The sequence below is a fragment of the Miniopterus natalensis genome, chromosome 9, assembly GCF_054644295.1.
Source record: "Miniopterus natalensis isolate mMinNat1 chromosome 9, mMinNat1.hap1, whole genome shotgun sequence".
NCBI lineage: Eukaryota > Metazoa > Chordata > Mammalia > Chiroptera > Miniopteridae > Miniopterus > Miniopterus natalensis.
This window is the reverse complement of record NC_142089.1, coordinates 48,314,818-48,341,906: the sequence shown is the minus strand read 5'-3', so window position 1 is coordinate 48,341,906 and position 27,089 is coordinate 48,314,818. Positions and strand designations below refer to the sequence as shown.

Here is a 27,089-nt window from a genome sequence, read left to right as displayed (position 1 = left end):
GTCCCATATATTTTCTCAATACTCCCTTCCTCCTTTATTTTCACTGGGGGGAAATCTATTTCTGACAGTATCTCCTCTAAAGTTTAGGGGGCTTAAAAGTGTTTCTCTTTCACCTAAAAAATGTTCTCAAACATAGTTATTTTCTGAGTAAATCTCTTTCAAAAGAGAAGTTATACAAAGACTATAAAAACTTTCCCTGAAGTGCTTATAAAGGGTAACATAAAAAGTAGGTATGAGTGGAAGAAGAAATAATGTTTTAAGAGCTGTTTTATAAAAATCAAGTATAAGTGATTTGTACCCTATCAGCTTTTTTCACCCTTCTTCCACACGTGCAAACACACACAGCAAAATAGATTTCAACAACAGGCCTTAAGAAGCAAAGCAGCAATTTACAAAGAAGCAAAATATAAGTCAATCAATCACTGTTTTACAAACAGAGAAAGTAGACCATAGACTTCAACAAGCTATAGGAATCTTCCTCCCCTTACTCGGTGGACTAAAAATTAAAGCAGTGCTTCCAGACCTATAGTAGGTATACTTCACATTTCATTTCCTGAACACTTCCTGTTCAAGCTAGTATAACACAATGAAGAGGCTATGAAACAAATTATACTCCAATCCTAATTTTCACTGCATTAAGATTTTTGCAAAAGAACTACAAAGTTATTGCAATCAACTACTTACATGTGGAAAACAAAACAATGGTATTGATGGGAAGCAAAATCATCTATCTAGAAATACTCCCTAAAACTTACTTTAAGAATACCTTTAGAATGAATATTAAAGTTGATCAAATTTTAGGTGATTTACCTTAAGCATACTATATATTCAACTGCATTTTAAAAAAGTACCTAGAAATCAAAATTATATTTAAAAAAAAAAAGAATGTATTCCACACACAAATAAAACCAAAAACCAAACCAGAGTCCATAACAGTGTCTAAAAGCAGATCTTACAGGTTTATTTTGTTTATTTTTTTAAAAAAAAGGAACAATGATTAATTCTCCAGTGATGGATCATCCACATCAAATCACCCTCTCTTGGCATCGCCGATGGCTCCCCAAACATCAAAGACAAATTCATCTGGGAACGCAAAGTCTCCAAGAGTTTTGTCAAGTGCCACAGCGAATTCATCTGGATTACCTTTGTCTTTTCCAGCTTCAAATATTGTGGTTGCTATCAAAAATAAATTTTAAAAATTATTGATACATGTGACAGCTTCAGAGGACTGAGAAAAATAGCACCAGAAAAATTACTTTCTAAAAGGAACATGCATAGATATCGCATATTTCTAGTACAAATTAAAACAATGATACTCCCATCACATACCCAGGTAACAAAGATATTTTTAAACAATCTGTCCACCACACCCAGGTTTGCAGCTGCCACCCCTGCCCTCTCCTCCACCGGGGAGTCCCTTCTGTGGGAAGCTCCGGCATTCCTAGGGGCAGAGCAAGGACTCTAGAGAGAAAACCCTGCGGCTAACCGGCCAGGAAACAGGGTCTATCCCTTCCTCCACCTCCCCACTGTCACTAGCTCTCTCAGCCTCCTCTACCAGCCCCACGCTTGCCTCTGATGGCACCTAGTGCTCCTTCCCCAAAGGAGAAAGGCAAAGGGTAACAGCTGCAATGAGTCAGCCAAGCCAGGGAGAAAGGTAGGAATATATCTTTCTACTCATGGAATCAAGGCAACGTTTTTCTGAGCCCCTTACAAGTTTGGGACAGAAGATGAAGATGGTACCCTTGCTCTGCTTTTCTAGTAAGTTGCCTGGGGAACCCCACCTCCAGGAGTACGCCTTCCCATGGGAACTGCCTCGCCGCCTGGGAGCCCAGGAGGCTCAGCCGGTGTCTTTCTCAGCTCCCTAAAAGCACTGGCAACTAGAAGAGAGATCGTGCGGATGTGATTTGGGACTTGGGTGAAGTACCTCCAGGTAAAAGGGAAACACCAAACCCTAGCCTCTCCTTTCCTCCCAGGTAAGGCTGAACGAAACAGAAGGTTGCATGATTGCTCTGAATGAGCCAAGAGGTCAGGTCCTTCAGTTTAAACCCAATAGGGCTCTGAAGAGCATTTATGACTGTTCCTCACCTCAAACAGCTCAGGACTAACACACACAGCTATGGGGAAGGGGGGGATTTCAAAGAAAGGCACCACAATCAGAGCAGAAGTGGGATGTGGATGGGGTGACCTGCTGCAGAGGTCGAAGCCCTAGTAAGATGAGGCAGACTTCCACAGAGCTGGGTGCCCGGTGTGAGGTTGAGGGTCCAGGCGTTACAGAACAGCGTGGGACTGGGGGAGGGCAGCAGCCGTGCTAATGAGAGATCGGTTGCATACACGGGGACTGATCCCATAAACACACACACACGTAGAATAATAGGAACCAAGTTTGTCACTGTCAAAGAAACATAAATAGGGAAAGGGGGAAAACTAGAATGGAATTGGAATTATAGAGATCAGTGGAGATATATATATACACAGGTATATATTTCAATAGAGAGATTAAAAATATAAAGGTAAATACATGCACACACATTCCTCAATCCACCTGGGAGCAGTGAGACCCAGAAGCAGTGAACACACAAAGCACCCAGATCTTGGTTCTTACAAATCACTCTCGACTAAGAGACTGAGCTCCTCGGAGCAATGGCTGACTCCAAGGCTGGAGCAGGCAAAGTACAATATGAACCAAGAACACCTTCTGCCGGGAAGTAAGAAAGTGTCAAAAATTGTTAGAACATGTGAAAAAGGCACAGAGCTCCCAATGACCAATTCAGGGACAATCTGGGCATTAAAATAAATCATATGGTAATAGATTATAATCCCATTGAACAAAACAGGAAACCACGAATCCAAAATGAAATGATTAATTAATTGACTGACTGACAGGCAGCTGGAAGCAAGGAAGGAGGCTGAGTCATGAGGAACAGGATATTTACATAGTTTCAAAATATCTCCACCAAATATGTATTAATTACAAAGAAAATAACTTTACAGTAGAGCTTAGCAAACACCACCTTACACAAGCCATCAATATGAACAATGTCAATGGTAGAACAAATCCAAACCCCATGCCTCCTGGTAACATGTGAGAGAAAGAATATGCATCCCACTTGTGATATTTCTGCCACAGGGGTAACCTGAATGAATTGTGGAGGAAAACAGGCAAACCAAAACTGAGGAACATTCTGTCAAATGACTTGCTTGGACGCTCCAAAAGCCACGAAAATCAAGAGCAGGAAACAGTTGCAAATCAAAGTAACATGGTTTTGAACATGCTCTTTTGCTGTAATGGACATTAAGACATTTGGTGAAACATAAGTAGGATATGAATATTAGATGGTAGTAATGCATCAATGTTAATTTCATGATAATATGAAAGGTTATATTGTGGTTAGGTAAGAGAATAACTTGTTTTTTAATTATTGTTAAATTTACTTTTAATTATGGTTGACACACAATAGTATTTCGTTTCAGATGTACGACATAATGAGTCAGCATTTATATACCTTAAAAAAGTGATCCACCACCTCCATGCTGTTTCCTTCAAGGCCAAGCCTATTCAGCAAATTGCCCCCATCGGCGCATTAGATTTCTCTTCCTATAGCTCGCCTCCGACCCTATTAGGTAACGAGACAAAAGGACCAGGGAGCTCCTGTCCCTCTGAGATGGTCTGTCATTCCCATATAGAAAAATATTCCTTGGGTTGCCAATGCTTCTTTCAGCAACTCTAAACCCTAGTCTGGCATTCTGACCCAAAGCACCCGGGCTCCAAATGGCTGGACTCCTCTGCACTAACGCTACGCCCTCATAAAGCTGACCGCCCAGAATGCCATCCTGCTTCCTTCCTGCCTTTGCTCAGGACAACCTCCTCCTAATCGCTAGCTGCACCAGCAACATCTTTTCTCTCCTTCAAGGCTCCTTCCCGCAAGAAACTCTGTGTCCACAACTGGTAGTGATATCTCCATCCTCTAAGCCTTCTGCCAGCACTCTTCACACTTGAGTGTGCAAACAAATTGCCTGGGATGTTGGCAAAATGCAGGTTCTGGTCCGAAGCTCTGCAGTGAAGCCTGGGATTCTGCATTTTCAACAACTCCCAGGTACTGCCAGTCCCTGGCTCACAGTTTGAGTAATAAAGTTTTACAGGACATATTTAACTTTGCTCTGTATTATCTGTGTTGCCATTATTTCCACCTACATATTTTCTGTCCCATTAGAAAATAAATTATCATCAGATCTTGAATAGCTGGCTCAGTCTTTTATGCATAGTAAATGCTGGTAGAAGGGTAGGCACGGGAGGAGGCCTTGCCATTAGACTATAATAATTTTTGGACTGGCATAGTTAGCATGTATTGGGGAAAGTGAAGCCCAGAACTCTGGTCCCATAGCCAGGATGTGCAAACAAGTACTCAAAACTTAAAGATAAATATTGCAAAAGTAGGACTCAAGTTCAGAATTTTACTTAGTCAACCATTTTAAGTATTTCTTATAGGCCCTACTGATAGCATTTACTGAGACAGTTACCTAAAGAGTATACTGATAGAGGGATGACATACAATCTAGTTGAGGGAGAAACAAGATGCACACAGATAAAAGACACAAGAAAATCCACAGACCATTCAGAAGCAGAAATTAACAGTGTGGATGATTTTGTTTTTAATTTTTTTATTTATTGACTTGGGGGAGAGAGAAACATCCATTTGTCGTTCCAATTATTTATGCATTCATTGGTTGCTCCTTGTATGTGGCCTGACCAGGGATGAACCCGAAACCTTGGCGTACAGGAATGATGCTCTAACCAACTGAGCTACCCAGCCAGGGCTGGCAGTGCAGATGACTGGTGCTCTTGAATAGTGAGGGAAACAATGACAGGGATCAGACATTCACAGATGGACACTGGATCAGCCAATTTCTCTCTCTCTATTTCTCTCCCTCTCTCCCTCTTTCCCTCTCTCCCTCTCTCCTCTCTCTCTCTCTCTCTCACACACACACACACACACACACACACAGAGCTATAAGACAAAAACTTGGTACATGGTTTTCTAGTACCTCAGGAAGCTCAGCAGCACTGTCTGGTGTACCGAGCCCAGACCTATTCAGACCTGGCCTGTTCTCATCTGCAACTCTGGTTTGAGTTCCTTAGTCACAAAATAAGAAAAACGATGGATTAAGATCCCCATACTATAACCTCACAGTCCAAGCTGTAGAGTCTCACTCATACACTCATGATGGCACACACAGCAGAAAAGTGAAGAAAAACTCCTCCACACAATATAGTCCCAGAGTTGGCCCAACCTCCAGTTATACAGCCCTACATGTTCTAACTCCACTACCATTATTACTAGTAATAACTAGTAATGATCATTGGTACAAATGATAATCGCTATGCCTGTTAATTATGATGTGAGAGGAACTTTATACATATTATTTAATTGAATGCTTTGGCACTCTTGTGAGGTTTTTACTGTACCCCTTTTACAGACGTCAAAATTAAGATTCAGAGTTTAATAATGTGCTCAAAGGCCATAGCTTCAAACTAATGAAATTAGGACTCAGACTCCCTGGGAACCCATCATTTTTGTGCCTCTCATCAGATATTTGGTCAACAAATATTCAGCAAGTATTTACTATGGAAGAAGTACTATGGTAGTAGCTGAGATCAAAAACTGAGGAAGATATGGTATCTTCCTTCAAGAAACTCCTGGTCTCCTGGCTGGGCGTGGCTCAGCAGCTGAGCATCGACCTAGGATCCAGGCGATCGGGGTTCGATTCCTGGTCAGGGCACAGGCCCGGGTTGCGGGCTCCATCCCCAGTCAGGGGCCTGCAGGAGGCAGCCGATCAATGACTCTCTCATCATTGATGTTTCTCTCTCCCTCTCCCTTCCTCTCTCTGAAATCAATAAAGACATATTTTAAAAAGAAACTCCTGGTCTTACAGAAGCAACAAAAATACCAATTAGGTAGCTTCATAATTGTGTTGGAAATATTGTGTGTAATACAAAGCTCCATAAATCTTTTAAAAACCAGGAATTTGCTACAAAAATTTTAACAGAAATTGCAAATGCAGTATGCACTAAACATGTTACGAATTTTTGCTAATACGTAAGGTATAAACATAGATTTGAAACATCCTTACAGAAGAAATAAACTGGTATGACTGTATGCTTTTTCATAAAAGACTGTATCTCTATTTAAGAGAAAAGCAAAAGAACTAGGAAAATGTATCACATTAACATAACAACAGCTACTAAAATGATTCTCATCTGTTAACTATAATAGATCTGCAATATACTGCAATAATATTTAACATCTGAATACAATCTGGAAATAAATACACCACTAACTGTATTGTTATACCACATATAACAGCTAACTGCTGACCTCTTGTGGCTATTTCAAGAATATCTTTATATCATTACCACTACTGAACAACTTTTACAATAATTTATTTTGGTGATATTGATCAATCTATATTTTCCACAAAGTTCTTAAATACTTAAATAGAACTTTAGACATACAATATTACTGCAAAGGAAAGTCTTGGTATCAAAATGCCAGAATTGAATCTCAGCTCTTAACTTGTTAGCTGACTTGAGTAAGTTAGCAAACTTCGTTGAATCTATTTTAATAAAATGGCATATAGCAGAATTTAGATAATTAACCATCACCATCGTTAATTTAACCTTTAAATCTATAACTGTATCTCTTTCTATGAAAGGTCTTCAGCACTTACTTTCCCTAATGCTTTTCATAAATGTCAACTCATTTCAAACAAGTCATGAGTCAAACATCAAAATACATCCAATGTAGATTTTTCTAAATGAAATCTATTTCCACCTGGCCAGCATGGATCAGTGGTTGAGTGTCAACCTATGAACCAGCAGGTCACAGTTCGATTCCCAGTCAGGGGACATACATGCCTGGGTTTCGGGCTTGATCCCTGGTAGGGGGCCTGCAGGAGGCAGCCCATCAATGACTCTCTCTCATCATTGATGTTTCTGTCTCTCTCTCCCTATCCCTTTCTCTCTCTGAAATCAATTTAAAACCTTTTTTTTTTTTTTAATGAAATTTGTTTCCAAAACTTCATTGGCTTTATCTGAGAAGGATAACTTTCTATAGTGCTTATTGTTTTAAATTCACTGAAAAAACAGAAACCATCCTAGGAAGAAATGTAATTATCTCTATTAAAATACCATTATTATATACTTTTAAAAGAGCAAAAAGGACTTTATAAGAAAAAGTGACTTAGAAACTAGCATTCATATTTCCTTACTACACATTTCTGGATCTCTTTATAAATTAGAAATCCAAAAATTCCAAAGTTGTTAGAATAATCACCAAACTCCTAAATTGGTATCAATAGAAAATATTATAGTTCTATATACAATTTACACTGCGTCTTAATATTCATTAAGAAACTTATATGACACACAATTTTCCATTAAGTTAAGTCAATCCTATATAAGGTCTTAACTCAAAATCTTCCAGAATCTATTTTTCCCCCCAATGGGTAACATTCCAAGGCAACCCTTTGGCACTTCGTTGCTTGAAAAGTCCTAGTTCACAACTTAACTTTACAAGCAAACAGAACACTTTTATCTTCAGTTACTTGCTCCATAAACTCACTTGAATTATTTTTTCATTTTCAAGTGGTAATTACATCCCAACATTTTGGGGTTGTTGTTTTGAGGTTAGTGTTTTGGTTCGTTATTTTATTGCCATATTACTTTTGTAAATTTTTAATTTACAAAATTAAACTTATATTAACATCTCCAGAACAACATTTCTGAAAACTAAGAAACACGGGGAATACAGACAAATAAATAATTCATCTGTTGAAGCAGTGTAACATTTGTGATTTACATTTCATGCCAATCAGATCTGAATGAGAGAGGTTCCTAATTTAACAATGGGTGCATCCTTCAAATAATTACTTTCTTTGAACTTTACCTCCCTTGGTGACTGATCACATGGCTAATCATGTACAATGATAATGACTTTTCATGTCATTGGAGGAATTTGCTACAGGTGATTAATTATAAAGGTATTTCTAGTTAATTTATAAGAAATTTGTAAGGAATGTTTAGTTCCCTGAATTTGTCAGAGTGAAAGAAAATTGACTCTTAAAAAAAACTGTTTCTTAATTCATTTATAATTACTTGTACCACTGTCCAACATTCTTCCTTATATACTTGTGTATTTTAAAACTAATTTCCTGAACTATTCCCAATTTATACTTAAATAACTATAAGACCTATACCTAAAGTTAAGTTTTAAAGTTGAGAACTGTTCTCAGTTTTCACCTTGAAAAGTGGGCTCTCCAAGGTTGGAGGAATCATGCTACTTGATGTCAAAGTACACTATGAGGCCACAGTAATCAGAACAGCATGGTACTGGTCCTGGCTGGTGTGGCTCGGTTGGTTAGTTAGAGCATCGTCCAGTAGACCAAAACGTGGCAGGTCTGATTCCCAGTTGGGGCACATACCCAGGCTGCAGGTTCAATTCCTGGTCAGGGCACATACCCAAGTTGTGAGTTCAATCCCCAGTCGGGGCACATGCAAGAGGCAATGGATGGATGTTTCCCTCTCACATCAATGCTTCTCTCCCCCCCCCCCTAAAATCAATTTTGTAAAAGTGCTTATATAAAAAAAGGAAATTTAGCCCTAGCCAGTTTGGCTCAGTAGTCAGTGTCGGTGCACGGGCTGAAGGATCCCAGGTTCGATTTCAACCAAGGGCAGGTACCTCGGTTGCAGGTTCTGCCCCGGTCGGGGCGCAAGCGGGAGACAACCAATCGATGTGTCTCTCTCACATTGCTGTTTCTCCCTCTTTCTTTCTCTCTCTGAAAAAGCAATGGAAAAATATCCTTAGGTGAAGATTAAAAAAAAAAAGAAATTTATTAAGTACTTGATACAACACACACCCAAGCGCACACAAGAATGCATACAGGCACAAACCCCACTAAGTGCACATTTACTCTTTGCACATCCAGCAGCCACCTCCCCTTCTTAAGGGAATATTTACCTTCATAGAAGGCACCAGGGCTTTCACAGTCTCAACCCTTGTGTTTCAGAAATTACTCTCAGCTCCAGAGGTTTGGCCCAGACCTAACCATCCCCCTAAGCTCAGTGACTGGCTCAAGTGAGCCAATCAAACCAACCAGAGACAATCTTGAGCATCTTGTTTGAATGAATGACTTGGCAAAAGCCCTCCCTCTTTCCCATGGCGTTTTACACCAAGATGCAGAGGGGTGGAGCCGTGGCAGTAATTTTGACTTCATGAGGGAGGGTCTGAAGCTGCCAAGAGATACCATGGGGTGTGAAATTAAATCAGAATGGAGAGAAGAGAAGTCACATCCTGATAATAATGTGAGAACTCCAGATCTAGTCATTCTTGAAGCCAGGATCTACCTCTGGACTTTTCAGTTATAAGACCCAATATATTTCCCTCCACCCACGATTTATTTTTTCCTTAAGTCAGTTGGAGTTCAGTTTGTTGTTTTTGTTGTTTGTTATTTATAACTGAGAGAGTCTTAATTGATAAATAAGACTGAGATCCTAATGGTGAATGAGAAATACACAGAAATTCACTGCTCAATTGCCCTTATCAGTCATACACCAGGTGTGTTCTTTTCCTTCATATTTCTGATTCATTTATCACAGGGTTTCATTAATCTTATAAATGTACACAACTTTAATGTAATAAACACAATTTAATCAATGTACAGCTAATATATCAAATAATCCATTTACATGTATCATTTTCAAAATTCTTTTCATATATATTTTTCAAATCCATAAAACAAACCTATGAAGAAAATATTATTATAGTTAATAGATGAGAAACAGAAGTTTAGAAACATTGACTTAACTCTAAGGCTTCACAGCTGGTCAGTGGTAAAGACCAGGTCTTCTTTTCATTATTCTTTATTATCTCTATTTTCATTATGCTTTTCATTACTATACAGATACATTATATCATGAAAAGTATCAATGACTATAAGTGCAAGAAAGACATAAATATTAAGTTCCATCAAATTAAAAAATATAAGACTTTTAAAAATAGTATAATCTTACCTAACTCAGTATCTCGAATTCCCATGTACAATTCAAGAAGATCATCCACTTTTTCAATTGCCTTGGTTTTGGTCTCAGAGGGCTTTATCAAAGAAAAGAGAAGATATTATACTTGTATATGAACTCTCTTGAATGTCAAGGTGTACACATAGGGGGAGGTCTGAGGTGGAACCAGCTCATGGTTGTTCACTTCAGCTAATTTCGGTGGAAATATATCTAGAATGTGCTCTGCAACTCAATACAAATCTATACAGTAAACACTTATTTTTAGTGTCAGTGAAAAGTAACATAGCCTCACTGGTGTTTTTAAATGATAATTCTGGCTCCTGTGCTGAGCACAGAGGGAAGAGGGGCAGGGTGGACACAGGAAGACTGACTATGTTCAAGTAAGACATTGGTGCCTTAGGCCAGAGTGGTGGGAGTGGAGGCGGTGAGTTGTTGGATTCTGGCCTGTTGTGCATGTAGATCCACCAGAATTTGCTGATGGAAGAGATGTGGGACATGACAGAGAACAGTCAAAGATGACTACAAAATGTTTCACCTGAGGAGGCTGGAATTCATGCATATTATCTTTCATTATCAAAATCTTAAGTATGTTTACTCCTACAGGTGGCTCTGCAACTTTTCTTGGCTCTCAGAGCTTTGGTTGATAATCTCAAATATTCTGAGCCAGTCCAGATGTCTATAAACTCCAGAAAAAGTTGTCTGTAGGAAACTGAGGATTGCTATAGATCACAGTCTCTTCTCAGGCTCTTAGTTTCTATATTCCTCCTTAAATCCTTCAATAATGTTCATATCGATTAAGTAGGCAATGAATTAAAGTTCGTGCTTTAATTAGGATGTATGGCATCTCACTTAACCTCGTGGTTTTACCTCTCTTTCCAGCTCTAATAGCCATCAGTGTCCATGCATGTCCAAGCAGAATGGTGACTAAATGAGCATAACCTACCACTTCCTCCACGGTGGCAGGGCCTTTTGATCTCAGGCGAAGTGTCTCCCTTCCAGTACCAATTTTTCCTGTCGAGATATTTCCAGCTTTTGACCTTGGCTCTATTTCTGTAAAGATAAAATAGATTGAGGAAAGGTGTATATATTCAGAAAGAATTCCAAAAGACTGCTGGAAAAACTAATGTGATTTCCATCACAAAACTATGTACAATTATTGTAGAGATTTGATAAAAGTTATGTCTTCTTATAGGCTTTCCCAAAGCAAATCTACCTGCCATTCATTAGTCTCATAGGGAAGTCTCTATGAGAGGTCTGGCTACAAAAAGAAAAGGGAAATATTTGAAATATACAGATGGGAAAGACTGGAAGCTATAAGGAATAAAAAATAAAATAATTAGCTTTATTTATTTTATTTTTTATTTCTTTAATCTTCACCAGAGGATATCTTTTTCATTGCTTTTCAGAGAGAGTGGAAGGTATGGAGAGAGGGAAAGAAACATCGATGTGAGCGAGACACATTGATTGATTGCCTCCCACATGCACCCCAGCCAAGGCCAGGGATCAAGCTCGCAACTGAGGTATGTGCCTTTGGCCAGAATCGAACCCAGGACCCTCAGTCTGCCAGCCGATAGTTTAACCACTGAGCCAAACCGGCCAGGGTTAGTTGGCTTTACTGTAAGAGTAAAGAGGTGTACACAGCGGGAAAGCAGAGGGACGGAGACACTGTTGTTTGAGTACCTACCTTCTGTTTGATGCCTTTTCACAAAATCTCATTTAGTATTCCCACCAATCTGTGAGGCAAAGTATAGCCCTCGTTTTACAGAAAAGGAAACTAAACTCGCTAAGGCACAGAGCTGGGATTCAAATCCAAGTCTTGTGATCCCAAAGTCTGTACGCTTTCCTCAACACTCCAGCACCTCGCCTCTTAGAAGCACAGGGGATAAACTCAGAGGTGACATAACAAGAGAAGCAGGTTCTAAAGAAAAAGAGGCTGGGAACAGGTTCTGTGGAAGGCTTCCCTCAGGGGGCAAGCAAGAGACAGGGAGCAGGAGTCCAGGGGAAGCCACTGTTTTCCTTATGCTTCGTTTGTGTCTGTTTTATTTTTGGTTTTGATTTCCCAGGTCACAGAGTTGCCCCCCAATACTAAGCAGTAGCATAAGTGAGTGAAAGGGCAGGGTGGGGACTGAGGATAACTGGAAGGGGCACCCCCTACCCAGGCCACGCCAATCCCTTATTCCCTGTGGGAACGTAGGCCTGCGTACTCGTTTGCAAAGAAACTGGATACTCAGAGTTTTTTATGAATCTCCTGATTTTTAAGTTTTGGCCACTGTGTCAAACTTAAAAACACTGTGGTAAAAATAAGAGAGACCTGAGGATCAGATTCCAACCACAAGCCACCAGTTTATAACTTCTGCAAATATCCGCCAAGTCCCCTTGACTGAGGCCTCTATGTGGCAGCAGTTTCGGGCAAGGACAGGAGGTGGGGGGCAGACGCTGCACCAAGAGCTGGCGGTAACTGATCCCCAAGGAGGAATCCCAGGACAGGCCGGTAAATACAAGCAGGTGAGAGGCCCACTGCACGAACACATTCTTACTGACTCAGACAGAACCTAGAATAATTCCCATCTTCGACAAGAACTGTTTTGCTATTGAGAATCTACTCCAAAGTGATTAAGGATTTTACGTATTAATTTCGACCTGCATTCAGGGACAGAATTACCAAAACATAAGTTTTCCTCTGAGAAGGAAAGAATTAAAAATGTTCATGAGGTAAAGTAGAGCAGATCCCCAAGGCAAATGCCTATAAATGGTGACTGGTGATGCCAATGCTAATCATGGTGGCCAGAGTCTCAGGAGACCGGAGCTACATCAGCAAGTCTACAGCGCTGGTCTCACCAGTTGCACCGTGTCCCCTTTGAGGAGAATGGATTAACAGAAGCAAGATGCCCAGTATAAATTTTCCAAAAAGGGGCCCAAAGAAACGGACAAGGTCAGTGTGTCATCTGCACCATCCAGGATTCTGTACCGCCCAGCAACGCGAGTGCTCTCAGCTGCGCCGTATGTACACCTACAGTGCTCAAGACGGTGCCAACTTAGTAAATAACCTTATGCTCCTTTACCGCACATACACCACACCACTGAGATTTAACCAAGTGACCTGCTCTGTATGCTTTGTCTGCCCATATAAATTTGCTGCGGGTGGGAAATGAGCTGCTCAGCTAGCGTGTGTTTTGGTCCACAGCTACGTATACATTTCCAGTTGTAGAGTGATAGATACACTGGCGTTCTAACTTAGCAACAGGTCTCTTGTAAGTTTGGTGAGCATGAGATAACCCTGGAAAACTGAAGAACTCTGGATACATTGGAAAAAATAAAGAGTTTCTGGGATTTACAAAGCTAAGGACCCAGACTCTGGAATGCGGGAGCTTCACGAAGGGGTTGTCATCCATGCCTGTCATCCATGCCTGTCGTCAGCCGTGTCAGCCAGCTGCCCTCGAGGATGTCTCTATCTTACTTGGCTCTTACCTGCAACACCAGTTGCTCGAAGGGAAAATGTATGTAGAATAAAATATTTTTTTTAATTAATAAGGTTTTTTTAAATCCTCACCTGAGGATATGTTTTTTTTATTTTGAGAGAGAATGATGGAGGGAGGGAAGGAGGGGGGAGAGAGGAAGGAAGGGAAGGAGAGGGGAGAGAGACAAAGATGGGGGGCAGAGAGAGAGAGAGAGGGAGAGATACCGATGTGAGAAAGAAACATCAATTGGTTGTATAGGACGACACTCCAACAAACTGAGCCACTTGGCTGGGGCAATAAGCTTTATTTTTTAAAGCAGTTTTAGGTTCCTAGCAAAAGTGAGCAGAAAGTACAGAGGTTTCCCATACACCCCCTACCCACACATACACATCGCCTCCCCCATGACCAACATCCCCCACCACAGCGGCACACTGTCACAATCAATAACCTGCACTGACACATTACCACCTAGTTTAAGGTTCACTCTCGGTGGTCCATTCTGTGGGTTTGGACAAATAAGCAATGACATGTATCCACTTTCGTAATGTCATGCAAAATAATTTCACTGCCCTAAAAAATCCTCTGTGCTCTCCTGTTGGTTCCAGATTTCCTGTTATCACTGAGTTTATGGGGCCTTCCCTTTGAGAGCAGTATCTCACAATCAACCACTTGGTGGCACCAAAGCAGAAGTTAAATTTTAAATTCTGGCTTGGAGGCCTTCATGAAGGCCGTTTTCACCGCTAGGGAAACAGAAGCCATCTTCTCTATGATCTTGTGATTAGGGAATATAAGTCAACCAGTGTATACATGAAAACAGGCAGGATGCTTCTGTTCACCGGTTGGGGGGGCAGGGGGAGAGCTGGCAGGGGGAGCATTCTGTGTTTTTTTAACTTTTTTGAAGATTATGACTATGCAGTCTGGCCTACTTTGGGGATGCTGGCCTGTCCAAGCATGTCTAAGCAACCAGGCCAAGCCCTAAACCAGTCACCTCACTTCTCATGAACACATCTGCATGGGGCTCTGTGGCGGCTGAGCAGTGAGAGGGATGTGGTCCACACAGCAGACACTAGTAAGCAGCCTGCAGCCTGCCGGATGCACTGGATTCCCAGGGCTCCCCACCCCTGGGAAGCATACTCAGTACCTGCTGCTGCGGGTCGCTTAGGCACAGGACACTCACAGCTGCTCCTAGTCACCGAGAAGCAGTCCTGTATGTTCCCGACCCTTTTATGGCAATTGTATCTGTTACTCTAATTATGTAATTTAATTTAGAAGTACAAGAGCTGGTAGGTGTGAAACGAGGAGTTATTATTGCTAGGAAAACTAGGTTAGCTGCTTTAGAAAGACTCCATAAAAGTGAGTTGCAAAAAAACAATTAGGTGTGGGCAAGATGACGCTAGGAGATTAGAGAAAAAGTACCTTTAAACATCCATCATTTCACATATCTGTGTTTTTTTAAATGCAACCGAACCCATAGATATGCATTAAGGTTGTGATTACATAAGAAGGGTAATAAAGCTCCGATTTGTGTCCTCTGCTCAAAGAAAGGGCCTTTCATATCATGAGAGTGGTAAAAGAATGTATATTTATATATCTTTGAATGTGTATAAACACTTGTATTATTGTTTAGAATACCCCATTTCAACTGGCATTTTCAATAAACAGACCAACCCCCAGTCTCTGCTATATCAGAGAGACAGGAAAATGGAGACGGCAAAAGATACCTGTCTTTAGACCTCCCTGGGACCCTAGGGAAAGAAGAGGGACAGGAGCCAAAGCCTTACTTTCAGGAGGAACACATGTAACATGACTTAGATCCCCACTGGCCCAGGCTGACACAGTGGGGAAGCTGGGCACTCTTCCACTTCTGCGCAGAACAAGGTCTGGTTCTGGTCCTGAGGTGGCCTGGAGCACAGATCACAGCTTTCACAGCATCATTTCTGACCCCTTCATCCTACATTCCTACTTTAATTGTTAAGCTTAAAAACAGCTGAATGCTGTTATCTACCTTCTACTCATGATTGACATTCATTCCAAATGCTCCTTAAACATCATTCTAAGAAGTCAATCACTATTTAGGGTGAGTGTCTTGGGACATACAGATTACAAAGTTTTTAATATTATTAATTATGGTGATTGCACTTTTCTCAGATTAAAAACGTGAGCACTTACTAAATTTTGTGTTAATGGGAGTTTACAATGTGGATGAAAAGGGGTTGTATGGAAAGTAACCTCACTGAGTAATCTGATCATAAATTCCTAAATGGGCAGGTCACACCCGAGACATATAACTTCTTTAGTAAAAGGTTTATCTTGCCTCAAGCAAGCTTTGTCCATTGTTTCTTCGAGTTTAGGTTCACACATCTTTAAAATGCCTCCCATTGCCCAGCGTGGCTCAGCGGTTGAGCATCCAGGAGATTCGATTCCCAGTCAGGGCACATGCCCGGGTTACAGGTTCGATCCCCAGTAGGGGGTGTGCAGAAGGCAGCCGATCAGTGACTCTCTCATCATTGATGTTTCTATTTCTCTCCCTCTCCCTTTCTCTCTCTGAAATCAATAAAGATATATTATTTTTTAAAATAAAATTCCTTCCATCAGACCCCTTAGAAGAGAAACCACCCTCAAGAGAGCACATAATCCTGTTAACTATTCTGTAATCCAATTCCTACCTGGCTTTCTCCCACCTTCATGTAATCTTCCTTTGTTACCTCTTTAATCCCAAATGCATCAAAGGTGCAATGGTCACCCTGAGGAGCATTTTTCTCAATCTGTTGAGATGTTGCTTCTAGGCATATCATATCCTCTCTTTGGCTCCAATAAATTTTTATAAAAACTCTCTACAAGTTTGGGCATTCTCAGGTCAACATGAACTAGAGTAGAAAAGAGCACATATTTAGCCTGGGTCTCAGTCCAGCTGGGTCTTCCTATTGGACACGCATTTATCAGTTACACTCAGTATTCATCTAACACATCTGCCGCATCCCACAAAAGAACCTGGCTCTTCATTTATCTTTTCCCATAGTATCTTTGTGGTAGATGCCAAACCCGTGGCTAGCTAGCTATAAGAAGGGCAGAACAAACTCTATGACATAAAAAGATTAAGCGGCATGCTCTACCCCCAAAATTTGTCATTGCGAGCACTTTAAACCTTTGCCAAAAAATACATGAGAGTGCCACTGTCAGATAAAATGCAAAACATCTCAAACAACTTTTCTCCCAGGCATTCCCCAAACCATTTCTACACCCCCACTGCCTCATTTCCAGTTATCACTTTTATCACTTTCTCTAGGCTCTGAAGGCAGAAATCTTGGGAGTCACATTTGCATGCTCTCAGCTTCCTTTCTCTCTGTTTTAGGGAAACATCATAATGCACCTCCTACCCCCACTTCCGCCTTTGCAATATTACCCAGGCTTTTTTCTTTTCTTCGACTTCCCACTGCTGCCCCTAATCCCAGCCCTTATCATTTACCCCCGAACTGCTGCAGCAGTCCCTTACATGGCTTCTCCTCTAATCAAATATAGCTACATTGTTCTTCTGGGTTTAATTCTCCAAAATCTATTTAATCCTGTCATTTTTCAGTTCTAATATCAAAATGATTCCCAATTATCCTCTAAGACAAGCTCAGGTTCCCCTCCTAGTTTTCAGAGTTCTTCTTAATGTGGCCTGGAGCTACTTTTGCGGAAGCATTTGCTGCAGTCCCTCCTGCGAGGCTCTTCACTGTCCTGAACACTTCCCATAGGAAAGCGTCCTTCCTTTTCCATACTTTTCCCATCCCCCAAGGACAAGTTCAAGTGCAATGTTCTCTAAGAATCTTTGTCACCTAGTCCAGCCTACTCATCATATCTTTCCCTTCTGGGAACATCCATTTAAATTTCTGTAGTGGATTTAAATTTTACTCCAATTCTGGAAAAAATAGATGTCAGATTGAACCTGACTTTAAGCTCCCTGCACCACAGATATGGTGAGAAATTGAGTCTTGGTTATGCTGGAGAAGTCTTTCTCCCCCTCTCAAGATCTGGAGGGCTGATGTTAGACTCAGTTTACACAGACTCTACCCTGAAGCTCTATATCCAAGTCAGGATGCCAAGCCCAGGGCACTGGGAGTCTTTCACCTCAGGTTATAAGGCCATAGCTCTTACAGCTCTAATATCACTATGTAACTCTATCAGGCATCCTGTCACCTCGCAAGGGAAGTGACATTGGAATGGGACAGTGGTCCCTGATAATAGTGGGACCTGACAAAAATCATCTGTCCCGTGGCTTTCTCTTTGGGGAAGTTCCTCCCAATCTTACCACTTCTCCCAGCCACCATCACACTCTAAGCCTTAGAAGCCCTCCTAATCACAGATGAGTCAGCAGAATTCCACTTTGTTTAAATCGCATTACAGCACATATCATAGTTCTAAAGAGGCAATAACACATAATGTTGAGAGCACAAGCCTGGGGAGCAAACAGGAGTGGAATATTATCCTTGCACCTCCCGCCCACCACTGAGTGACCTCAGTGAGGTATTTAACTGCCCAAAGCCTCAGTCTGCTTATCTAGAAAATTTCATAGGAATGGCATGAGGATTAAATCAGGCCCTAACAGTAGTCCTGGTAACAATGACACATTCATGTAGCACTGTGTGCCAAGCACTATTCTAAGTACTTTACATACATTATTAACTCATTTGATTCTCAGACTTTATGAATAAGTCAACAGGCATAGGGGGGCAAGTAACTAGTCCAAGATCACATAGGTAATAAGCAGCAGAGACAGGAATTAACCCAAGCAGCTTGACTCAGAGTCTATGCTCTGGACCATGATACCATATTGCTTCTAATAAGCATTCAATAAACGGTACCTATTACTGCTATTAATAGAATTACTTGATTTTTTTTTTTGATTGATTATAGAGAGGAAGGGTGACAGAGAGAGAGAAACATCTATTTGTTGTTCCACTTGTTTACACATTCATTGGTTGCTTCTTATATGTGCCCTGCCCAGGGATCTAACCCACAACCTGAGTTATTGGAATGATGCTCTAACCAACTGAGCTACCAGGCCAGGGAGATTACTCGACTCTTAAGGAATCTGCTCCTTTATGTAAACTGTAAGCTCCTTGAGGACAACAAAGATGCTGGCAATGTAACAATTGTTAGAGAGCTGGCTCCAGAGCCTCAACGCCTGGGTTAGAAGCCTGCCTCCGTCACTTGCTAGCTCCAAACCCTTAAACAAACTGCTTACCCTTTTAGAATGTTTGTAAGGATTAAATGATTTCCTACTTAGCAAGTACTTATTCCAGTGAATTGTGGCTATGACAATGATATACTGATATATTTCACTATTTGATATGAGACGTGGTATCACCATCCATCTTTCCAGGATCTGGAAGAGTGCCAGGATTCTCAACAAATACTTGCTAATCAGCAACTTAACCACATTGTTTTTCCTGTTTCATGTAGGTTCATCTTGCTTCTAAAATTACTCCATAAAGAAAAGGTTACACCTTCATAATAACAGCCGTTAATATTAGCTAACTTTTGTTGACCTTACTAGGCACCAAGGACTGTTCCATGACTTTTTTAAGATGTTTAATCGTTTAAAACTCACAGCAGCCCAATGTGGTAGATGCTACCATCATCTTCAGTTTCATGAGTTTCATGTGTGAGGAAACCAAAGCAAAGAAAGGTTAAGTAATTCATCTGATGTCACATTATCACACAGATGTATGTGGCAGAGTCTATGTATTTAATGACTTGCACTTTTGTTGTCTCTTTTGTGACTTTTTTCATATTCCCCAGGATATCTGGTAGAGTTCAATAGATATGAAAAAGTACCAAAAGCATTTGTAGTTTGAAATAGCATGAATAATAGAAAGTACTTTTAAATGTTTGAAATATCTAAAAAGTCATACAAAACTTAAAAGCCAAAGTTTCTCTTTAAAATCAAAGTGTACTTAATCTTTAAAAATGAGTACATAAGTTAAGCTGAATCGTGAAGATGAGGTCCGAGTTTTCCAGCTGTGAATTACTCAAAGGACTCAGACATAATTCACATACTGAACATCCTATTCTGATGGACACATAGCACAGAAATACAGACTCTAAAAGAAGACACAGTCCAGAGGCCTGTTACAAAACCTAACCCCGAAATAAAGACTATCAATGCTTTAGGAGGTCAACTTTCTTTCAACTCCGTTTCTCATTTTCAAAACACTTTACAGAAACATTTCAGGCCTCCTTCCACAAACCTCTTTCCATAAAGAGCAACAACTACAAATTTTAAAAAGTCTCCAGGATAAACCAAGCAGAGACTCTTCTAAGTAAAACTGAATCAAAGCCTCATACATTTAATAATTATTTTTCTGCCATTAAAAGGCTTCGTGGGAAAACAAACCACTTGAACTAGTCTGGTCCTAAAGCCAGTTAAATGGAAGAGCAAATTTTCATAGCCTTGGGAAAATCTAGGTTCACAGGGCACACTCTGCAGGGTTGAGCTCATTGTGGAGATATATTCCTTTTCATTGGCAAAAGAGGAAAGGAAGTGAGCCATGCCCAAAAAAAAAGAAAAAGAAAATACCACTAGAGACATTCCAGCCAATACTTGATAAGGACTGGGAAGGTTGCCATCAACTCATGGCTAGAAGAAGGAAAATTTGGATCAGAAGGCTGCTGACCAAGAGAAACTATGTGAGATATTTCCCATTAAACTACAGATTTTCAACAAGGGAGTCATTTAAACCAGTGGCTTTCAAATGTTTTTCTCTATGACACACAGTGAGAAATATATATATCATATCATGACCCATAAATATACACATATATAAATATACATATATACACATACACATATATATAAATAAAACTGAAACACATATGCATACACAAAAACAATGTAATCAAAATAATACCCACCGTTACTAAGCACAAAACACTATGAAATTTTTAGTTCTATTCTACTTTGTGAAAGAACACTTTGATGCCATCAGGGTCTCTAGATAGCCCATTGTGAAACAACCATTTTTATAGTACCCGACACCTAGCAGAAAAATCCTTAAAACCAGTCACCCAAACTCAACTGACAATACCTTTAACTCTTCAGATTCATTCTAATACACCAAGACTAAGTGTATCATGCATGCCTAAAGTCAGATTCAAAATCAAGAGAAAACTAGCACTGCTTTGCCTAAAGAACAAGGTAACAGCTTAGGAGAAATGGGAATGTGGGCATCTGCCTTTTTCTTACCCAAAAGGAAACTTCCCCTTCACTGTTCTGTGTGATTTTGGGGGGCCTGTCAGTCATATAGCTTGTCTTCCCCACTATCAAGATGAGCATATGACCTAATCAGTTTCCCCCTGTACCCCAGGAATTTGGATCATGAGTGGAGTAACATCAAGGAAGAAAATAATTGGAAGAAGTCAATTAGCCAGTACCATGAAAGGTTCCCAGTTCACATATCTCTGAAACAACCCTGGTTCCTGAGCTTCCCAAGACTTGATCAAGTCTTTGTTTCTGAGACTTACCTATTAAGCTTTAGAAAAAATGTCTTTTCCTTAAATTAGATAGTGCTTATTCTGTAGCTCTCAAAAACATCTTGACACACATAATGGGCCCTAGAAGTGGGATGTGGCTAGCGGTAGACCTACATCTGGAAATAGGAGCAGGTAGTAAGGATGCCCCTATTCGTGGCTGAGTTGTGTAATCATCCATGTTACACCTTTACAAGGCAGCTAACTGCACTATTCCCTCTTGCATTTTGGGACACACAGTCCACATGCCTTTGCAGGCTAAATCTTTAAGAAAATTGGTAGGAAAATACTGGCGTGTGTGGCCATTTCTGACAACTTTTGGCAAAAATCCCAGAAATGACTTAGCTTCGGCCAAGGTGGCCTATCTAAATCAGAGAAGAGAAAATTCAACCTCACCTAGACGGGTCCTTTCTCCTGGTAGAAATCTAAGATTTAAATAGTCAAATAATCATTTTTTTAAAAACCTATGAAATTTGAATCAATGCATCAAGGATAATGCTAGAAAAACAAGGAGGAAGAAAACATAGCAAAAGATAAGATTAGGACCAAGAGAATTGGGGGAAACCTGGTTGCCCAGGTGCCTCCTGATGTATACTCCCTCCCTGGCAAAGAGCTAAGGGCTGGGATGAAGTCATAGGATGAGAAACAAACTAGTGTTGCCTTTATCTCAGAGGCAAAAAGATAAACTGCAAAATTAAGGACTGAAGGATGGGCAGGGCATTAAGACCTACTTCTGAGGGAAAAGTCCCCAGGCTGCAGCCCAGAGGCAAGGACCAACCCACAGAGTGGAAAATGCGTGTAGACCAGCAGACTTAAGTTGTGTACCATAGAAACCTTGGAAAATGAAAACATGCCATTGCTCCAAAATCAACTTCCAGGTATCCTAACCCACAGCACCACCAGAATTTGGGGTGAAATAATATACCCTCACTAGGAAAATTGTACTCGGTGTTGTTCTAAAACCCATGGAATTCTTATGAGGCAACAAAGAAAAATTGGAAATGATTAACTCTGGAAAACCAGATTATGTGGTAGAAATAAATGTAGAAAGAAAATCATATTCCTTGGGCTCTACTATGAGAATGACTTTGATTTACAGAGTCTAAATCAAATAAGAATACTGTATTTCTCTCAAACTGCCTACGTGCTATCAATTTAGATGCTAAGACACAATGGGAAGTTGGTTACCAAGCAAAGTCACTTCAAAAGGAGCTGCTGGATAGAAATCCAAGTGCTGGCCCACCTTCCTCTGTGACCAGTGAGCTCAGACGCTGCAAGGCACCATGCAGCATCACTGCATCCACAGCCATGGTTTCTAGAATGGTCCCTCCAGGAGCAGCACTGGCAAAAAGCATCCTTTCCTACATCTTCTTGGAACTCTGTCTCCCACAAGTAACATAACTTACATTATATTTCTATTAAATGGCACAGAATCACTTGGAAGCAGAAAAAAATGTCCAATTTCATATGGCTAGGATCTGCCACATATTTGCTGAAGGAAGGAGAAATGTAATTCCCCAGACCCACTGAGTTCTCCCATCATTAACATTAACTACCCTGAGAAAATAGCCATTAGACAAACTACAAGGAATATTCATGTTCTGTGAGCAGAGGAAAGAACGTCAAGTGGGTGGGGTCATGGATGAGTAAGGGCCGGCCCAGAATAATTCTGAAGATATTTTGACACTGATGAACACTAGGCCATCACTTGGCTTATTAAAATAGTGCTGGGTACTGAGAGAAGCTGGCACATTTTCCTGGACATGAGATGGCCCTGGGGGTTTGAACAAGAGTTGGAACACAGCTGCCATGGCTAAAACCAAGCCAGTACAGATGTCACACCAAAGTAATTTCATACCATCCCACCCTGCCAATTCAGAATGCCAATGGAGGAAAAGTATTGAAGGAAGTCTTTAAAATAGACTAGATAACTATTCTAAATACCGATTCTGTGTGTAACTAAGGTTTTTGCTATTTAGGTCCATGAATGACAGTTAATGTAGTTCAGAGAGCTGAATAAAAAGCTTACTGCTCAGGAAGATGAACGCAATACAATGCGCTGTTCTTGGTTTGGAACAGCCACATCGAACTCAAAGGTTCCAGAACTCCAAACGCTTTTTTTAGAAAATGTCCTTCTAGGCCATGTTTTTGTCCTTCAGTGGTTGCTCTCCTCGTAAGTAGCACTATTCTTTCCTGTGTTCTTAACTGAAGCACATGGCACCACACCGAGGTGCTCATTTCCCTTAGAGAGAAGTCAGGGAAACTGGAAATTTCAGGGGAATGCTTTGTAAAGTATATGATGTCTAACCACTACACTGTACACCTGAAACTAATACAAAATAATATTCAATGTAAACTGTAATTGAAAAAAAATTGTTTCAATAAAAAAGTAAAAAAATAAAAAACAATTAAGCACTAAGAGAGCCCTGAAAAATATAACTAATCATAGAAATAGTGGTAATTTTTTTTTTTTTAATCCTTACCCAAGGATATTTTTTCCGTTGCTTTTCAGAAAGAGTGTGTGTGGGGGAGAGAGAGAGAGAGAGAGAGAGAGAGATCAATTGGCTGCCTCCCACATGTGCCTTAAACTGACCAGAACAGAGCCTGCAACCGAGGTGCGTGCCCTTGGCTGCAGTTGAACCCGGGACCCTTCAGTCCACAGGCCGACGCTCTAGCCACTGAGCCGAACTGGCTATGGTAATAAAATGATTTTTAAAAGAAAGATAAGTCAGGGGAAAGGACCATTTCACACACACACATAAAACCAACTTACCAAATGCCTTCTTAGGTTCTATTAACTTCATGGTAAACAGTTCCTCTTTTTTTAATTCCTTTAACTTCTTAGCAACATCAAAATGACGCCACCCAACAATATTTTCTCCATTTATGGATTCAATGTGATCCCCCACACAGATTGTTTTAACTGAGTCAATTACGCTGCCATCTTGAATTCTCTGAAAGAAAATTAAGGATAATGCTTAATATAAAATAGAGCTGGGTAACATTACTTTTCATGTTCTCGAGGCATTATACACACTATAGTAACATATTAACAATGCAGTTTAATGCTCAGTTAAAAACGGAAGACGAAGCAAACAAAGACAACCCTCTCACCTCCAACCATTCTCCTTTCTCTGTAGCATTCAGAATTCAGCTCCATCAGTCACCACCTCCTCTGAGAAGCTTTTCCTGACATCTCCCCCAGCCCCAATCTTGGGGAAGGTGCCACTCTCATGCTCCTACAGTACTTTTCGCTACGTATTCTGAGCTCTAGGCCAAACACTTTACATTTACTATCTCATCTAATTTTAACAACCTTAATGAGAGTTTCGTGTCACAGATCAGGAAAATTGAGGCTTAGGAAGATCAAGTAATTTTCAAGTTCAGCATAACCACAGTGCAATTGTTCATTGACCTCTCCGGCTCCATTACTGAATTGTAATGTTCTTGGGGAAGGAGATGGTCTTATTGTATGCCTTGTACCTAGCACAATGCCCGCAGAGAAAAGTCCCTCTATAAATGACAACTGAATCATTTCAACATGAAGCCCATTACATAAGAATAGAGCTTGAGCTGTTTATACTGGCTATATTTTTTTAAACCTTTGTTACAAATACCATGACTCAAGACTTCGTACAACCTAAGCTAAGAAAATTGATAGTTAAGAAAAGGCAGGTGTGGTTACCACTTGGGGACCAATAAGAATGATTTTATACTATCATTTTTCATGTAGATATTTTAGGTGAGGAGAACTTAGGGCCCAAGGAGAAATTTCAAATTGATTTTTCTTCAGTCTATCTTACTTATATATAATACATCTCTACTGCAGCCTCAAAATAAGCCCTACACCTCCCTGGGATAGCACTAAGAGTTTCTGACGGGATTTTAGGACAGGAGCTCCAGAAAAACTGTACAAGTGACAACCCTGCAAAAGTTGGACAGGTTCCTCCACAGAGGTAAGAAATGGAGCCAAATGAAGGCCACAATCAGTCTCAGGTGTCACAAGTCCTTCATGGGAATGACAGGATAGGAATACCAGGGGCTGCTGCTACTATGTGATAAAACTATGTGTAGTCCCCACTCTTGCCAGGTGGAAGATTAATAGAAAAACATCTGAATTAGTAGGCTGATGGATCACTGTGTCCAATATTTAAGAGAAAAACTCATCTCATGTACCCCAGCATCTTCACAATATTACCAAAAGAAAAGAAAAAAAGTTGTAAAAGACTAACCTGGGAAGGTTGGGCATTTTTAATTTTTGAATTTTATTAATAATATTCCAAAACTCACAACAGGTTTCTTTTTTACCCCAAAATTTTAAGAACACTGCTATGTTCATTTTAATAGTAACTGTTACTATGCTTCATGCCAATGACACAATAATGCCAATTCAAACAGGTCTTATCATTTATCATTACAATGGTTCATTATAAAGCAAAGAAACCAGAGATTTCATAATCTAACTAGCATTGTTTTATTATAGGTCCATATTAGCCTTGTAAGCTATGGAAACAACAGGGGTAAGCACAACACACCACTCCTAGAAACATAAGCCAGATTAAACAGAACACTAAAGTCCAAAGAAACAAACAAAAAAAAAATCTCTATTATTCTGTCACCTAATCATTCTTAAACCATTAAAGAATGTGAAAATCTATAACTCTGACTTTCTTCCTAATTTTTATTCTAAGTTATTTCTTGATACGTTCTGAACCCATTTTTTTTTCTTCTTTTTTTTAATATATCTTTATTGATTTCAGAGAGAGGAAAGGAGAGGGAGAGAAAGAGAGAGAAACATCACTGATGAGAGAGTCATTGATCAGCGGCCTAGCCCACGCAACCCGGGCATGTGCCCTGACCGGGAATCGAACCCCGATCGCCTGGATCCTAGGTCGAAACTCAACCGCTGAGCCATGCCCGGCCGGGTTGAACCCATTTTTCTCAATCAACTACACCATATAAATTTCAGTTTCACATATTATTTTTCATGTAAGACATTGTTATAATTTTATTTTTAAAAGCATTATATAAAACTAATTAAATAAAAGTATTTAAAGACCTGTATGAATCTTACCAGTAAGTTAAAGGGCAGAGGAACAGAAATCTAGGGTCACCTGGCCTGTGAGTAGCCACAGAAGTCACCAGAGGAGTGCCCAGACAGAGGGAGGAAGGGCAGTCACCAGAAGCCAGCAGGCAGCAAGGTGAGGATCCAGGTGGGCAAGAGAAAAGTCAAAGCATATGTAACCATCAGGGGCAGCAGATAAGGCTCTGGGACGAAGAGACAGGAAAATCAACATAAGAAACCTGTAGAAGAGCACCATAAGGTCAACCAGATATAGAAGCAAAGTGGGAGACGTCCCTGAGCCTTAGCTTTCTAAGTAGATAAAGTAGGAGGTAGCAATTGAGACAAATTCTGAAATCTAATATACTTTGATAATCATGCCATAATGTGATAGAGATTAATAATGTTGCTAAAGGTGTTATTCAGGCACAAAAGACTAGTAAAGGGGGGAAAGAGGCATTCATTCTATACTTTTATATTTACTGAGTCACTTAACATCATTCTCTAAAACACAGAACTTTCATCTGACTTTGGAGGCTGATGCTGAAAAAAGCAAAGAAGACATTAAATGTTTTTTGGAAGATAAGAATTAACAACATTATTAAACTTAGAGGTTCCCAACCATTTCAGACCATTATTATAGTATCTTCCATCATTCCATCCCGTATATTGACAGAACTCTGTCTTCTCTCCACAGGTATCAGCAGAACTCTAAGGTGCCATCCCACCCTCCCCAGAGTCTTAAGCAGCAGATTCAAAGTTGTTTGAGCTGCATGGTCAGCAACTTTGAGATCTGTGCTGCTGACCCCCTCAAAACGGTCCTCAAACTTTGTTCAAAATAACAAACTAACATTCATATAACAATTGTAAATAATTGTTTCATTTAGTCCCCACAACAAGCCTAGGAGGGCAATATTTAATATTCCACTAGCGAATGAGGTCAAAGCACAATGAAACATGGCTTAACCAAAACAACACAGCTAAT

At 40.3% G+C, this 27,089-nt stretch overlaps 1 protein-coding gene across 1 annotated transcript in view; it reads right to left on the bottom strand.

Annotated features, from left to right (window-relative positions):
• Nucleotides 1-1,005: 1,005 nt before the first annotated feature.
• The window catches only part of GIPC2 (GIPC PDZ domain containing family member 2), a 57,764-nt gene continuing 31,680 nt past the window's right edge, over nt 1,006-27,089 (bottom strand). The window contains exons 3-6 of the mRNA XM_087820011.1: nt 23,816-23,996; nt 11,016-11,122; nt 10,067-10,148; nt 1,006-1,176 (exon numbers count right to left, since the gene is read on the bottom strand). Of these exons, the coding sequence (XP_087676137.1) occupies nt 1,031-1,176; nt 10,067-10,148; nt 11,016-11,122; nt 23,816-23,996 (516 nt within the window). The 3' untranslated portion in view covers nt 1,006-1,030. The remainder of the gene's footprint in view (nt 1,177-10,066; nt 10,149-11,015; nt 11,123-23,815; nt 23,997-27,089) is intronic.